Source organism: Sorex araneus, chromosome 6 (assembly GCF_027595985.1).
Source record: "Sorex araneus isolate mSorAra2 chromosome 6, mSorAra2.pri, whole genome shotgun sequence".
In the NCBI taxonomy this organism is placed as follows: Eukaryota; Metazoa; Chordata; class Mammalia; order Eulipotyphla; family Soricidae; genus Sorex; species Sorex araneus.
The window spans coordinates 66,138,407-66,156,694 of NC_073307.1; the positions used below are offsets into that span (position 1 = coordinate 66,138,407).

Below are 18,288 nucleotides of genomic sequence, written 5' to 3' on the forward strand. Positions count from 1 at the left end.
GCATGCTTTTCCTGTGCATGTGGTGTAATCACATGATACAGGAGACAAAGAACCATTCCCTCCCATCCCCTTATTCACTTGAGTCTAATATGAAATCTGTTTAGAAAGGAAATTCTGTAGAAGATAGTCTATGTGCTTCATTTTCTTAAACATCACAGTAGCATCTAATAAAATCTTAATTCCTTGAGGGTAGGAACCATGGCTAGTCTCAAATGAGTCTAATTTAGTGAGACCATTTACTTCCCATCTTGGTAGGAACAACCAATAGAATATTAATGATATTTCATAATATATTTGTATAAGCTGATTACTGAAGGAACTAGAGTGATTTGGACTAATCAATGTGTCTGTACATGCTTAATAAAAATGGTCTCCACGGTTACTAAAGCAGAAACTGATAGCATCAGTATAATCTAATGAAGGGGCGTTTCAGAAGCAAGATGTCATTTGAGGACAGAGTGATCACCTGCGACTGTGGTTTGAAGAATGGGCCTAGAGAGCAGAATACTACACTGTAGTTCATGAACACACTCCCCAGAGAACCAGAGTTTGAGACACATTATCATAACCAGCAGAACCTGTATCAAATCTAGAAAATACTGAGGCACATTTGAAACAACAGCTTTTTTTTTTTTTTGGTGGAAAATCTCTGATAGTATTACAAATTTAAGAGAAAGGAACAGTACTCACAAAATCTGGAATTCGAAAATCAGGCTGATTTTCTAATGCTCCAAAACTGGACACAGTAGTTGTCTTGTCAATGTTCTCCAACTCTGAAAAAATAAAATAATAAATAATTGAAGCACAGACCTTAATGGCTTCTATGCTTTTCTGCTCTTAAGTCAGAAATACAACCTTACGAATTACATTCAACATTTCTGGTGCACTTACAGATTTGTATTATTAAATATTTTCATTATCAGGGACATCTGACATCTTCAGCAGCTCGCTCTTCACTGCACCATGGCTGACAACCTTATACAATATTCATCAAATGTTCTAAGTCGAACCTACTGTAGATAAACATTTAGCTTTTACATGGAAGGACATATAACTAATGCCCAAACACTCCAGCGGGAACGGTAGCCTACTGATGCGTGCTCTTCTTTCCCTGTATCTCGGGAAAGTGACGTCACTCTGGGTACCTTTGAACTTGGCTGAGTATATCCCACAACCAACGCCACGTACACCCACTTACCGGCCCGGCTTCACAGACTCATGACTAAATCTTGCAAGAGATCAACTAGCTGCAAAAACCCACGGACACACTGGCCTCCCCGCTGAAAACCCTGGAGCATCCCTGGGGGCAGAGGGGCCAGGTCTGGCCCGCAGAGACCCCGGCAACTGCACTCACACCCCAGCAGCAGCCGCCGTGCCAACAGCCGCGTGGCTGAGCTTGGCAGACACCAAACTGCCGGAGGTGTCAGGCACGCCAGTCTGCAGACTGAGAGCCCTGGGGTCTCCTTGGAGTGGGGCTGGCAGCCCCCCACTACCCCCATGCTTCTGAAACCCCTGTTTCAACACCCACACTCCACAACCCCGGCTGCGTAAGCTCGCTGCTTAGTTAAACATTCTGGAGTTCCCAGAGGGCGCAGTCCTGGCCACACTACAGTACGGACACTCGGGGGAGCACACCAAGTCCGGTGGGAAAGGAACGCAGACGCCAACGGAGCTCAGTAAACAAAACCATTAACACAGAGGCTCAACTAGCAGCAGCTCGGGAAACCCTCAGACAGGGCCTCAACTGTGCCCCTGATGAGATAAATGATTTTCACAGTTTTTCTTTGACTGAAATACTTTTTGATAATTGCATTAACCATTTAGTTGTAACAAGCAATATAAAATAAATTATTTTGGGCCTGCTAAGGGGCAGTAGGGGGGGACAATGAGGACAGTGGTGGAGGAAGGTCACACTCTGTAGGATTGGTGTTGGAATATTGAATTCCTGTAACAAATGCATCATGCACAACTTTGAAAAACAAGAGTAGTTAAATAAGAGGAGAAAATAATAAAATAAAATCTGCTGAGTAGCATGACTTAGTGAAAATGTAATGAGAGCCAAATTTTCTACTATAAACTTCAAGAAAAATTTTAGAAACAGTAAAATTAATTAATAAAGCTTTCATTTACTCTTATATAGTCATATTACTTATAATCAATATAAATTATTACTAGTACTTTTCATGTTTTGTATTAAGTCTTAGAAACTAAAGTGTGTGTTACTACACTCAGCACTTTTCAACTTGAACTAGCCACATTTCAAACATACGATAAATACTTATTGGCTACTGAGCTCTGTGGACAGGGAAGGGTGGGTCAAGTCCAGAGTCGGTCAGTCTCATCGAGAGACTCCTGACACAAAGCAAAAGAGACTGTCCAGTGTGAAATATACTGAGAGGACAAATAAACATGTACAATATGAGTTCTAGATTGGATGCTGATTTTAAAAAGGCTGATAAAAATTGGAACCAGATAAAAAGGCTTACTTAAAATGGTGTAAGATGTGAACACTGGTTAGTGTAAGATTTAGTTAAGGAATTTTTTTTTCTTTTGGGTCACACCTGGTGATGCACAGGGGTTACTCCTGGCTCTGCACTAAGGAATTACTCCTGGCGGTGCTCAGAGGACCATATGGGATTCTGGGAATTGAACCCAGGTCGACCGCGTGCAAGGCAAACACCTTACCTGCTGTGCTATCGCTCCAGCCCGAGTTAAGAAACTTTTAAAGAGCCTAACAGTGTAATTTTATATATGAGAAAAGCATTTTTAAATTCAATATTCTGAATGTTTACATAAATTCAAATATTTTTATTCAGCAACCAGTTCAAATTCAATAAATCAGGGCCATAAAAAATGCATAGTTTTGAAAAAAATTAAAGCCTAAGGAACACATCTCCATGTGTTATTTTTTTAGCATCAAAAAGGAATTACCTCAGTTATGATACCAAAGTATTCATATAATACCCACCATATCACCCCCACTTTAGAGGAAATAAATAGTATGTTTAAGTTGTCATAAAGCTATAAATCAGAGGTTTGCAAGACCCTATCCTATGTTCAATAACCAGAACTTAGAAACACACTTACATTTACAAACTTATTATAAGAGATATTATAAATGGTATCATAAATGAGCATCCCTCTGAGAGTGTCCCTCTGAGAGGGTCCCCAGAGAGCATCCCCCTGAGAGAGCTCAGAAGAAGAAATGGAGGCCTACAGAATGAAACGCCAGAGGCTAGACGACCCTATGGCCTCCTCCTTAGTACTGTAGAGACTAGTCACAGACATCACCCCAGAGACACAATGAACTTTCCTTGTTCTTGCTGAAGATGAGAAATGGAAAAAATCGTGTCTGTTCCTCATGCTGCCTGACTTCAACAATAAAACTTCCAGAGGTTGCACAGTAGATTTACTCTTCTCCACAGTGAAGATGGACTGGAGTGTCAGCACAGCGAGTGGGGCATTTGCCTTGCACGTGGCCGACCCGGTTTTGATTCCTCCATCCCTCTCGGAGAGCCGGGCAAGCTACCGAGAGTATCCCACCCGTATGGCAGAGCCTGGCAAGCTCCCATGGCATATTTGATTTGCCAAACACAGTAACAACAAGTCTCACAATGGAGACATTACTAGTGCCCACTCGAGCAAATCGATGAACAACGGGATGACAGTGATATTATAAATGATTCAGGTGAGGGCCAGCCAGACAGTACAGGGGAGCTAAGGCACTTCCTTGCATGCAGCTGACCCAGTTTGATCCCAGCAACCCGTATCACCCCCTGAGAACCAACGAAATGATCCCTGATGAGAGAAAAATGCACTCCCCAACAAAGTGAAGGATCAAGATGAGCCCGCAGACAAAGACCCGGGTCTGGGCAGCAAGTCCCCGTGCTCTCTCCAGTCTTCGTGTCCCTTCGAGGGTTCCCAGACCCTGACGCTCTCAAACCCCACGCTCTGGATTCTTCAGAGGGTTCGCTGCTGCTGTTTAGTCATGACTAACCCACTCAGTCGTGACTGGCAATTAAGTCGCCCTACAGGGAGGGACAGAGGGACTGAAAATCTCCTTAAGCACAGGGGAATAACCCTTTCGGGTCACCACGAGGCTTGCTTAACGTGACCCACTAATATCGCACAGATATAGTTATGGCTCTCACTGACCACAGAATTCTAAGAGTCTAGAAGTTCTTACCTGGAATGAAAGAATGAGGGCCAAAACTTACAAATCATTCTACTACAGTGACCATTAGCAACTTGTGGCGTTCAATGGATGCTGACTTACGTAAAGCAACTTACCGGACAACTCGACCAAAACGAAGAAAGGACAGGGCATTAAAGGTCTGTTAAATTATCTCTAGCTTCCTTACTTTCTTGCCTTTATTGTCAGTTGTTTTTTTTAAACCACACCTGGCGATGCTCAGAAGCTACTCCTGGCTTGACAGTCAGGCATCACTCCCGGAGGTGTGTTATGGGCTAGCGAGATACTTTGCTGTGACAGTTTATGAAGCCTGTACCCATTTAATGAAGGGAGGTATATTTCTTGTCCCTGCCTTTTGTCCATTTCTCCATCTGGGCAGGCTTGAGTCCTGCTCCTGTTTGTACCAAATTTGTGTACTAAGTCATCCTAACATTGTGTACATCACCTTGTCACGTGGAACACTCTATACGCCCCCTCCCCAGTCCCAAATGCAGATAATCCCTCAGAGAATGTGCGTGTATAAATGGAACCAAATTCTTAGGCTCGGCACTCAGTGTCTGGAGATGAATCCACTGTACCAGCCCTGGATGCTGAATAAACTGGTTTTATTTTATTTTATTTTTCTATTCCTCTGAGTGTCTGTCTCCTGTCCCTTGCCGGGAAATCTGTCCACCTAGGGATGAGATACTCAGACTCCAGCATGTAAAGCATGTGTGCTCACCCCACTGAATCATCTCTCTGACCTACTGAGACATTTTTTAATGCATACAATTTTTTTAAAAATCCATTAGTGACTTTGTTAATGAAGATCTGGGTCCCTGCTGGCATGTACAGGGGAGATTCACAAGAGGCTTCTTGCTTATCATTCAACAAAAACAAAGTTACCAGAGTTTAAGAAATCCAACAAACAAATACTTAGGTTTGGTATATAAGTAAGAAATATGCCAATATCTGGATTAGATTTGAGGTTCACTCGGTACATGGAAAAAAACATTTTTATTTGTCTAATGATTCAATGCTCCTGTCACTGTGTGCTTGTGAACTGAAAGGAAATGCCGGTAGAAATAAGAGCACACACAAATGGTCCGAACTCTTTCAGAAGACGGAGGTCACTACAGGACTCCTATCTCTAAACTAACCCTGAAACTGCAAACAGACGAGGTGAGCCACGCCACGATGCCTGCTTGGGAGAACTTCCTGAGGGTACTAGCGACAATGGCAGTCTGTCACAGTTAAAGGGTTTTAAGATAATTAGCCAGCTATTCCAACATGAGAATGACAACTGTCCGGCATAATCACAATCTTTAAGGTCACCTTTAAAATATGTTATGCATGTGATAGGCTATGAGAATGTGTTTTAAATTGGTGTTTCACAGCTTGGTTTACACTATGAAGAAAAGACCTCATCTTTTTATTTATTTATTTATTTTAATAAATTTATTTATTTTTAATTAATGAATCACCATGAGGGTACAGTTACGGATTTATACACATCTGTGCTTATGCTTCCCCCATACAAAGTTCAGGAACCCATCCCTTCACCAGTGCCCATACTCCACCACCAGTAAACCCAGCATCCCTCCCACCCTCCCCAATCCCATCTCCCCCCACCCCACCCTGTCACTGTGGCAGGGCATTCCCTTCTGTTCTCTCCCTCTAATTAGCTATTGTGGTTTGCAAGAAAGGTGTTGAGTGGCCACTGTGCTCAGTCTCTAGCCCTCATTCAGCCCACAACTCCCTTCTCCCACATGGCCTTCGACTACATTATAGTTGGTGATCGCTTCTCTGAGTTGCCCTTTCCCCAGAATGTGAGGCCAGCCTCCTAGCCATGGAGTCAACCTCCTGGTAGTTGTTTCTACAATTCTTGGGTGTTAGTCTCCCACTCTGTTATTCTATATGTCATAGATGAGTGCAATCTTTCTATGTCTGTCTCTCTCTTTCTGACTCATTTCACTTAGCATGAAACTTTTCATGCCGATCCACTTAAATAAAAAATTTGTGACCTCCTTTTTTCTAACAGCTGCATAGTATTCCATTGTATAGATGTACCAAAGTTTCCTCAACCAGTCATCCGTTCTAGGGCATTCGGGTTTTTTCCAGATTCTGGCTATTGTAAACAGTGCTGCGATGAACATACATGTGCATATGCCATTTCGATTATACTTTTTTGCCTCTCTGGGATATATTCCCAGCAGTGGTATTGCTGGGTCAAATGGGAGCTCAATTTCTAATTTTTTGAGAATCGTCCATATTGTTTTCCAGAAGGGCTGAACCAGTCGGCATTCCCACCAGCAGTGTAGAAGGGTCCCTTTCTCGCCACATCCTCTCCAACAGCGGTTGCTTTTGTTCTTTTGGATGTGCACTAGTCTCTGTGGTGTGAGGTGGTATCTTGTGGTTGATTTGATCTGCATCTCTCTGATGATTAGTGATGTAGAGCACTTTTTCAAGACCTCATCTTTTTATAACACTGAAGAAATTACATCTGTGATATTCATGATACATATTTGGGGCAGAACCAGCAAGTCACAAAACATGATATGTAGCCTTTTTTTTGTGCTTTTTGGGTCACACCTGGCGATTCACAGGGGTTACTCCTGGCTCTGCACTCAGGAATTACTCCTGGTGGTGCTCAGGGGACCATATGGGATGCTGGGAATCGAACCTGGGTCGGCCGTGTGCAAGGCAAAAGCCCTACCCGCAGTGCTATCGCTCCAGCCCCGATATGTAGCTATCTTAAAATGATTATTTACATCTGATGGAGGAACCTTCACATCTCCAAATCCCTTTATATTTGGATGTTTAATATATGTATTTGCGGGTGGGAATAGCGTTGTTTGTGTTCATTTCTTATTTTAATGAGAGGGGAGGCAAGAGAATTTACCATAAGACCAAGAATAATCAAGACATATTATTGAGGGGCTGAAGAGATAGGACAATGAGCAGCGCACTTGTCTTGCATGTGACACTCACTTGGGTTTGATCTCCAGAATCCCATACGGTTCTCCCCAAGAACCAACAGGAGTAATTCCTGAGCACAGAGCCAGAAGTAACCCCTGAGTATCACCAGGTGTGACCCCCAAGCCAAACTAAATAAACAAACAAACAGAAATATTACTCAGACATTCTATCAAATTAAAGACATAAATGCAGCTTAAAAGGGTTTGCAAGAAAAATCAAAACCTACTGTTTCAGTTATTTTGCTGAAAATAGACAGTGTATATTTACTGATTAATAGAAACTAAAAGGAGAAGCTGTAAGTATGATTGGGGCAAAATGCTGCCTCCAGAAATGCAGGGCCACAGAGCCGGCATGCACAGCAGATAGGATCCGTCGTGCACTTGGCCAGCCCAGGATCGGGTAAAGGCGCCCTGAGCCCCAGCAGCACGAACGGCCCCGAGCTCAGCCAGGAGTGATTACTGAGCGCAGATCCGAAGGTGAGCCCTGCCGCCGAGACTCGATCCAGGCGGCCACGCTTTGGTGCGGCCGCTCTGCTGCTGATCGACCACGATCCGGAGGCCAGCTAGACTACTACTTTTGGCCCCAGCAGCTGCTGGCAGCCATGTCTCTAGACTGTGAACTAAGCCATTGCCCCATGCTGCCCCAGGAAGGGAAGTGATGCAATTTCCAACATAAACCTCCCTGGACTTAATTACTAAAATACAGAAATCCTAAACTGCGCGGCCACAATAGCCACCATATCTCTTCATGACAGACTTCCAATCTCTTCAATCTCAGCAATGAAAAACTAATTATCAAATGCTTCTTTTTCAGTAGGGTTGTTTGTTTTTTTTTGGGGGGGGGGAAACTCCAACAACAATAGTGAGTTTTGTGTTGAAATATGGAATGTAATCAAGGTAAAGAGAAAATGAAGTGAAATTTATCAGCTACGCAGGCGGGGGTGGGGGGGCGGGGCGGGAGGTATACTGGGGTTTTTGGTGGTGGAATATGGGCACTGGTGAAGGGACGGGTGTTTGAATAGTGTATAACTGAGACATAAGCCTTAGAACTTTGTAACTTTCCACATGGTGATTCAATAAAATAAATAATTAAAAAAAAAAAACAAAGGTGAGCCCTGAGCACCACCAGGTGTGAGCCCAAATCAAAAACAGAACATAAATATCTGATTAAAATACCATTTATGCACAATAAACTTCAATTGTTGTTCTTGTGACTTCACTGATATTGAGAAGTATATTGTTCATGATGCAAGTATGATCATTAAACTTTCATTAGAGAGATTCCATTGCTATTTAACATTCTCATTTCTGATCACCTAACATAGCAGAAAAAAATAGTCAAAACCAAGGTGACACTTTAAGGCTCTTTCTTTAAATAAAGATGGAATCAGAGGGATTTTTTTAAAAAATAAGAACATAGATCTTCATATAAATTTGGGGCTGGAAAGATAGTTCGGTGGGTAGGATGCTTGCCTTGTACACCTTGTACACAGCTAATCAAAGTTTGATCTCTGCACCTGTATGGTTCCGCTTATGTGCCAGGATCCTAAGCACAGAGCCAGGAGTAAGCCCTGAGTACTTCTGGGTATGCTCCCGCAAGTAAAATTTTAAAATAAAAAAAAAAAAGTATTTTTCAGAGATAACAGAACAGTGGGCAAGGTGCTTGCCTTGCGTGCAGCCCACCTTAAGTTTAACCCCAGCACTAACTCCATTCCCCAATAACCACCAGAATTGCTCCCTAAGCACAGAGCTAGAAATAAGCCCTGAACACATCTGGGTGTGGCCCAAATATGAAAATATAAAATATGAAAAAAATATGCTTTGGTTTTCAAATTATGCCCAAGTTTATATAGCTCCTTGGAGTCATTTAATTTCAGCACTTGGAATGTAATAACTACTTGGGGGTTTCTATGGTTGTTTATCGAAATACCGAGCAAAGGGCCAGAGAGATCATCTAGCAGGTTAGGGGCAAGCCTTTTGCGCAGCTCAGCACACCACGAATGGTCCCCTGGGCTCCACAGACTGTTCCCCAGCACTGCCGGGGTCTATTCCTCAGCACAAAGCCCCTGAGCACCACCGGGTTTGACACTTTTGACACCCCCTCCCTCAAATTAATTGATAGGAATTAATCACCTAGCAATTAACATCACTGTCACTGTCTGTCATCCCTTGCTCACTGATTTGCTCGAGTGGGCACCCGTAACGTCTCCATTGTGAGACTTGTTACCATTTTTGACATATCAAATATGCCATGGGGAGCTTGCCAGGCTCTCAGTAGCTTGCCGGGCTCTCCGAGAGGGACAGAGGAATCAAACCCGGGTTGGCTCCGTGCAAGGCAAATGCCCTACCCACTGTGCTATCACTCCAGCCATTAACATAATGTGAGATAATTTTAGAAAATTAAAAATTATAGGCTTCAGTTTTTAACTGAGGGGGTTGTTCAAAGGGGCCCAAGTGATGCTGGTGACAGGGTGGCATCGAGTGCAGGGGACAGAACTCAGCCTAGAGCAGATGCAAGGCAGAGACCTCACACTTCAATCTAGCGTCGTGATCAACCTTTAAGCCTTATCAATTTAGTTAGTAAAACTCAAAGCAGTGACTTCAGTCATTGGGAGGTGCTCATGCTGACTTATTTGGCAATACTAAGTGAAGGACCCAACACAAATATCTAGAGTCTAATCGTACTAATGGACTAGCAACAGCACAGCGGAGCCCTCACCCAAACCTGCAGCTCTCATGATTACTTTATCGAAAATGGAGTAATGAACCCTGATTATTTCAATTGCAGTTAACTTCAAAAGCCAAGCTGACTGTGGCTACGTACACTGATGCATAGTCATTATCTATAATTTTACAACTTAATCTGTAATCCATCAGGAAGCACAAAGTTACCTCTGAGAAAATTCATGGGCAGAAACCAAAGAGCCTGGTAAGGAGTGTGCTAGCAATGAAAGCAATCCCAGTTAGGCGTCTATACTTTAACTGGCCACATCGGGATGGCAGGTGTTTGGTTCAACCAGTATCATTATGGTGACTGGTTACCTTTGATGTTCTCAGAGGCCGAGTGGTAAAAACAGAATGGCACCAGGTTCAGTAAAGGCAGGTGATTAGGTGCGTTCAAGACACGATTATGTAACTTACCCACATGATGCTCTTACGTAATAATTTATTCTGTTAATTACCTAAAGCAGATAATAAATTACTTTCCCTGGTTATCTCACAGTACTGTGCAAAAGATACCAATGGCAATTCAAAAGTATGCTATAAAAAAATAACGCACTATATAAACATAAGTTAAGTTCATGACCCAGAGATATGAAGAAATGGAAACACAAATTTCCCTTTCTGTGTGATCCTGTGCCTGGCACATCTAAATATCTGATAGTACTTAATCCTATTTTTATTCCTCACGGTTGATGCAACATTCTAGTTTATTGTTTCTCTGATGTGAACTACAACTGGAATTTGAACCTGTGCAGTTCCAAAAATGGGTGTCCCCTTGAATATACTATTTCTAAACCATTGTGATTAGTTTCAGTGGTTCCCCAGATGTTAAATAGAAAAGATGAGGCTGTGAGCACAGGCTCTGCATGCTGGACGCCCGTGTCTGATCTCTGGCACCACGTGATCCCTCAAGCGCCATCAGGAGTGACCCCAGATAGCCAATTTATTGTATAGCACTATAGCACTGTCATCCCGTTGTTCATGGATTTGCTCGAGCGGGCGCCAGTAACGTCTCATAGCAGAGCCTGGCATGCTTCCGTGGCATCCTCGATATGCCAAAAGCAGTAACAACAAATCTCACGACGGAGACGTTAATTTATCATATAGTGATAAGAAATATAAGCAGCGTTCTAATCATAAAGTTAAAGATTATTAACAAGAAAAAAATTGAGAAACACATACTAGCACAATTCAGTGAAATCTGATACAGCAGTCACAATTGAAAAAATGGAAAAGTTACATGAACAGGTACATTATTCTGGCAAATGTCTAAATTATGGGCTAATAATGGAGCAAGCAATGTGAGTGCAAATACTGAAAAAAAAAATATGGAGACTATTCTAGTGAGTGTACAGCTACAGGAACATACTTAATCTCTGAGGAGTAAGTCCACAGATCCGAACTGAGAACGATCTCTAATGCCACACAGCTCTGTACCTCAAACTATTCTCTCTGGCTAGAAGCCTCTGCTACCTGGATCTCAATATGCACCTGATAATTTCCAAGCTGGCTTTCCCCAGTCACTTATCCTAACGCAACCAAACACTTAGGACACAAATTCCCATCACTCCCTATTTAGGTACCACATGGGCCCACTCTATGTCACCTACTGCTGAGCCCTGGTCCCATGTCATCTGGCAGTAGTCACTTCTAGTCGGCATGTTCTCGCCACTCTTCCTGTGGCCTTCAGTTTAACAGGATCTGCCGTTTAAGGTAACAATTAGGCAGAAACTGACTTTCTACATTAACTAATACAAAACAGCAAATTACACACCTGGCTTTTTCTCAAAGTTCTACATTGAAGCTGAGACATCATTTTAACAAAACAATGTTCAGCACTGAAACATCAAACACAAGGACGGAAATTTCCTTGGTTGTTATGATGCCTTTTACTACACAGGGCAGCGGGCGTGGATGAGAAGCTCTCTCTGGAGGACCCAGCCACACAGCCCTGACTCAGTTCCTAACCCGACTGCAATGCAGACTATAATGCCTACGTTAGAGGATAATGGGTAAGTACTTACAATAAACTTGAAAATTGTTAGTACTATTTTGTTTTGTTTTGGGGGCCACTCCCGGCAATGCTCAGGGCTTCCTCCTGGCTCTGCACTCAGAAATCACTCCAGCCACACGCAATGCAAAGCCTTACCTGATGAACTACCTCTCTGGCCCAGTAACAATTTTTTTTTAACAATTTTATATATGGTTTTTTTTTTACCCCAATTTTTAGTAAAGTTTGTTATCCTTACATTGTTAGGCACAAATTTCCTTTCTTGTTACACTATTTCTGACATCCATTTCCTTTTACAATAAAATAAATAAAACCACAGAAATAGATAACATTAATTCAAGAGAGTATCTTTGAATGATCTCACTGTCCTGTTGGATATGACTTTTCAGTGAAAAAAATGTGGACTGGAAATATTTCTCACTTTCAGAATCTGATTGCTCTGTCTTTTAGTTAATACTGCCTGGTACTGGTATATATACCAAATGACTTTAGTGTTTAAATGAGGAAAAATGTGCAATTCTCCTCCAATCATTTCTGGAATGAAAAAACAATCATCTAAAAAATTTTATCCTCAAAAAAAAAAATGTTATCCTCCATCCTGATAATGGACTATTTCTAAAGATTCTGAACTAGTGCAACCACATCTAATCCCTGAGGCTCCTCCCTCACTTACACACACACCCTCACTTTCAAAATTCTAGAAATTAGAAGAATTAAAGTAGAAATAAAAATAAAGATGTAAGATATGTTGGACTAAGTTTCTGGCACATAACTTGAACCCAGTACTTGTTTATGGACAATTTAGAAATTTAGTAAGTATATTCCCTGCCTTGTGGTTAAAATTTACTTGATTACTTAATTAATTAATGTATTATCATTAATCAAACTATGTGAGCCAGAGGTGGGCCCAATTCTAAACTTCTTTTCTTGTCTACAACTTTTTCCTTCTTATCAACCTCATCATATATATGTATACATATTTATACACATACGCACACATATATATAAATTCTGCTGAACTGCACATCACCCCATCATCCATTTCTTATTACTTTTTACTATTACTTTAAATTTTTACTTCAAAGTCACTCATTTCTGTACCAGGTTAAATTACTTGCCTCATCTATAGGTTCCTAGTACTGAGTTGAAATGCATACCTAGTAAAATCTGTCAGAGCACTAGAGGAAGAGTCCCTCCAAATCTGGCTATATTATTAGATATTAAAATGCAGCATGGAGATGCCTCTGAATCTTTCCAAGCAGTAGACCAACTGGGCTGGGAACCTCGGGCCTTCTCAGAATGGGGTAGGAAGAGTCCCCTTTCTGCCCACAGCCACACCTGACGGCCTGACACAGACACAATCTCATCATGGTGCCAAGCCACCCAACTGTCCCAGCGCCACGGTTCCTGGCTCACGAGGATGCACATGCAGCCACACAACACCTCCAAACGTCATAGTCTGTCAGCACAGCAGGACCACAGCAAACCCGACGGAAGTTGACAAGACCATCGAGCTCAGCAAGGGACGGCAGTAAGACGGGAGGCTCAGCTAGCAACAGCCCCCGAAATCTCCAGATGACGTCGCGGACACATGAGACAGAACAATTATCAAATTAACTTCTATTGATCTAAGTTTTGATAGTCCCACCTGCCTCTTGCTGTAGCGAATAATACCAAGTACATATGTTTGTGGCTGGGAGGCAGGTGTGAAACTGGGGACACTGCTGAAAGGAAGGTCATCCTGGTGGTGAGCTGGTGTTGAACACTGAATGACTGAAAGAACTTATAATGAGCGACTTGGTAAATCACAGTGCTGTGGTTTAAGAAATGAAACAAAATAAAGCAAGGGAAATACCGATTAAACGAGTAAAGGTCACTGCTCTTCGTAGCTAATACTGCAAACTAATTTGTATCTTACATTGAGCAGAATCAAAAGCATGGGAGTTACTGTCTAACAAGTGGTTACTATGACTGAAGTGGCCACTCTGGGGAGATGCTTTTACCCCTTCTCACACTGTATGGTCATGCTTTGTCCAGCAGTCCGTGAGCTTCAAGAGAACAAGAAAGTCACTGTCTTACTCTCATTTGTTTCCTCAGAGCTGAAACAACACTTGGGACATTAAATACGCTTCATAAGACAGTGAATGAACAAGTAATGAATCACATACTCTATGTCACTTCAGGAAAGTGACTAGTTGTCTCCAATCCTCCGAATGACTGTAATCATTAATTAATAATTAGTTTTTTAATTTTATTTTTATCAAGTTGTTCATAATAATTTATTACACTCAATATTCCAACACCAATCCCATCACCATTACGTGTTCCCACCACCATTATTTCAAATTTTTCCAAACACCACCCCAGCCTGCCCCAATAGCAGGCCCTAAATATTGTGTACTGCTTGTTATGAATAATTTGCTAAATATGTTCAAAAAGTTTCAATAGAAGAATGTGTGTGAAAATTGTTGTATCTCACCCTGGAATCACATGGCATTCGCGGCTGTGCATTCCAGGAATTCTAAAATTTTTAACAGGTGATATAGCCAGTGTTAAATTTTTAACTGGATGGTGACTATGGAATTAGGAGGAATCTATGCAGCTTGTTGATCACTTCCAAGATGTATCTGTGACTCTCCGCATCACGGCCAGTTAATGAGCTTATATGGCACCAGAGGCAGTTCATGAGGGTGGCTGCCCGGCTCCTGGAAGAACAGGGTGAAGGGAGAGGTCGCCCATCCCCAACTCTGTGAGAGCCTGGAGATTTCGGTCACAAAACCCACATATGGGCTGGAGCTATAGCACAGCGAGTAGGGCGTTTGTTTGCCTTGCATGCCACCCAATTTGGGTTCAATTCCTCCATCCCTCTTGGAGAGCCTGTTAAGCTACCGAAAGTATCTCGCCCGCATGGCAGAGCCTGCGGCTATCCGTGATGTATTCAATATGCCAAAAAAAAAAAAAAAAACAGTAACAAGTCTCACAATGGAGATGTTACTGATGCCCACTCGAGCAAATCAAAGAGCAACAGGGTGACAGTGATACAGTGATACCCGAGGATTTCAACAGATTCACTCATGCATGAGGCTCATCCCAAGTCTGTGGATACTGGCTTTGAGCATGGCAGCAATTGGATTCTGGAGGTTTTTCGATGCCTGGGCTTTATTCGGACAGGTGGTGGGTGCACCCACCCCTCCCCAGGGAGCCCCGGATAGGAGTTTTCTATTTTTAGAAACAATCATTAGATCACATAATTATATGTCCACCTTAAAAGCAAGCTAATATGCATGAAAAACTATTATTAACAGTACTGTAAAACACTGAATCTCAATTAATTAAAATAAATGCAGACTAGTAATATAGTATCCCTTCAATATTATAGAAATCCCTATAAAAAAGGAGTTCCACCTCTCACCCACCAAGCCCACCGCTCCAAGTAATTTGTTAAGCAGAAGCATTTTTCTACCATAGCATAAAAGACGCCACACCAGAATAATTGTTCAAGTTTATTACTGGACATTCAATTCTAGTCTCTCAGCTATATATTAATCTGTATATGATACTAAAATGATTTTGATTCCTCAAACTTTGTTCCTTTTTTTTGAAATTTTTTTAACTATTAATTCCATATGACTTAAGTTTTGAAATCAGGAACTGATTCCTCAAATTTTGTTCTTCTTCGAAATTGTTTTGGCTATTAATTAATTCCACATGAATTTGAGTCAGATTTTCCATTTCTGCAACCTTCTAATAAACATAATTTTAAAATTTAGTTACGTTAAAAGTAATTGAGCATATCACTGAAGAGTGAGTGGTTTTATTTCATTTTACCACTGGCCTTTTTTTCAGATGCTTGGCTCTTAGCTGATGTTCTATGAAAGATAAATGGCATTATTAGTTATAGAAATACATTCAAATAATATTTGAAATGCTATCACAGTCGCCTCAGAGTCCAACTGGTTCATGTCTCCCAAACTCTGTGAGTTTCCTGGGAACTCACAGAATTATACACTCCACGTCTGCAATTTGTTATGGCTCAACTGAAATTTGGTTCTCGTCACTGACCGATCAGTTCTCAGATTATAGTGATTACATCTGTCCTGGGGATGAAAGAAGACACTACTCTTAAATTCCTGTTGTCTTCAAACTCGAAACACATTTAGTCCTAACTCGTACTTCTAACTACTGCAGCAGGCCTGATGTCAAACTCAGTTTCCAAAGCCTAGGAAAGAGGAAAACAAAAACGCAAGAAACACAAAGGACGGGTTCACATTTCCTTATTTAGTGTATCTGATATCAAAGTCTTTGAATTCTTGACGTTTTTGAATTTTTCATAATTCAAATGGAAAATTACTGTTAGCTATTCTATATATTACTACATATCCCTATTTGTAGCTGGGATAGCTCCCCTAAAACACATTCCAATTTTGCAACCAAAAATAAAAAATCTTTTTTTTTCTTTTTGGGTCACACCCAGCAATGCACAGGGGTTACTCCTGGCTCTGCACTCAGGAGTTACTCCTGGTGGTGCTCAGGGGACCATATGGGATGCTGGGAATCAAAGCCGGGTCGGCTGCGTACAAGGCAAAAGCCCTACCTGCTATGCTATTGCTCCAGCCCCAAGAACAGTCATTTTAAGTGGGACAAACAGTACATATAAATAATCGTGCATTAATACAGGTCAGATTTTCGACATTAAATAAATTCATGTACTAGCTTTTTTTGAATTACCAAATTCTGAATGATTACCAAGTTTTTTTTCTCAGCTTTTTGGACTTGAGTTCTGTCTAAGGAATTGTGACGGTAAAATGCCAAAAACAGTAACAAAAATCTCACAGTGGAGACGTTACTGGTGCCCGCTCAAGCAAATCGATGAGCAACGGGATGACAGTGACAGTGATATGAGATGAAATTTATGTAGGAGTAAAAATGAATTTAAGCAAAACATAATGGGGGTAGAAGGCCCAATGATTTAATTATCGACATTTCCCAATTATTTTTACAGTGAGCATACACAAAACATGGTTATGTCAATGTTTTCAAATCAAAGTTAGTCTCCACTATGCATTTTCTCCTCTGACAAAATAAAAGTACTGCTAAGTTAGTAACCCTCCTTACTTCAGTAATGGCCCCAAGCTCCTCCAAATAAACAGAACTGTCTCTCCTCCTTTTCCACATATGCTCAAATCTAATTCCTCAATAAATCCAATCAGTTAATTTCTCAAAATATGCCCAGAAATCTACTACTTCTCACCACTCCACCAGTCCTGGATAATAGCAAACACATAAAATAGTCAGTATAGCCTACTGCCTATTTCATATGTAAGGTGTTTTCATACTTGGAATTTAAACTTGAATAGCCTGATAGTATAAAGCTCCATTTATTGCTATCTTTATACCAATAAAGAGGCACAGATATAGATAAGACAAGAATTTTGCTCAATTCCACAACTAGTCAGCAGAATTGGAATTTGAACCCACAGAGTACAAAGGTGATGCTTTTAATCTCCTTATTTCATCATTCACTGGCCTAAGTTGCTTGCTATCTTGTCATTGTTAAGGTGTCTGTTCATCTCTGCTTCAAAGAGGTTGTCCCTGAAATCCTACTTTAACAGATGTAAAAAAAAAAAAAAAAGAGGAAAATAAAGGGGGGGGGAAGCTATCATTCTGTCACCTTGCCACATTTTTTGACTACAAAATTAGTAATTTCTTAATTATCATATATTATGTGAGTTCCATGAGGGCATATTTTTCTCCTTTTTGTGGCTGAATCCTACTAGGCACTCTATAATAATAATAATAATAATCAACTTTTAGTCAGAAGCATGACTTTAATTAGGATGTTGTGGCGTCAGAGAAATCTGATTTCAAATCCAGGTCATCAATTCCTAACAATGTTACCCTGCACAGCTTACTCAAATTGTTTTGTGCCTCTGACTCTAAATCTGAAAAGTGGGGATAATAGTGCTTCCTCATGGGACTATTTTAAACATAAAATGAGTGGTAACATGTGGAGTACAGCACAATAGTTATATGTTGTATATGTAAATATTAGCTGCAAGTATTATCAACAAAATTAGAGGGGGAAATGCTATACTTGACCTTCCCTAAAGTTTTCTTTTCCAAAAAAAGAGATAGAGTCTAGAGTATGTCAAGAAATAAAGACAGCGATGGTAGCTTATTAAATGTTCTGTGGAAAGATTCCTGAGGAAGGTATATGCAAATCCAGTCTAAGACTGCAAATGAAGAACTCAAGAAACATGTAAATACTATTTTTAAGTATTCTCAGTTATTCAAAAATTTCTAAGTTGCACCTATTAAAACCTGAATGGAAAAATTTTTCAGTCAAAAGTTAAATAACAAATTGAGAAATTCCCCCAACAGCCCAGGATATTGAGGATAAGCAG

At 41.0% G+C, this 18,288-nt stretch overlaps 1 protein-coding gene across 2 annotated transcripts in view; it reads right to left on the minus strand.

The window, feature by feature from the left end:
* ANO6 (anoctamin 6) overlaps positions 1 to 18,288 on the minus strand; it is a 199,860-nt gene that overhangs the window by 111,679 nt on the left and 69,893 nt on the right. For both annotated transcript variants that reach the window (XM_004617068.2, XM_055142300.1), the window contains one exon: positions 691 to 773. In XM_004617068.2, the coding sequence (XP_004617125.2) occupies positions 691 to 773 (83 nt within the window). The remainder of the gene's footprint in view (positions 1 to 690; positions 774 to 18,288) is intronic.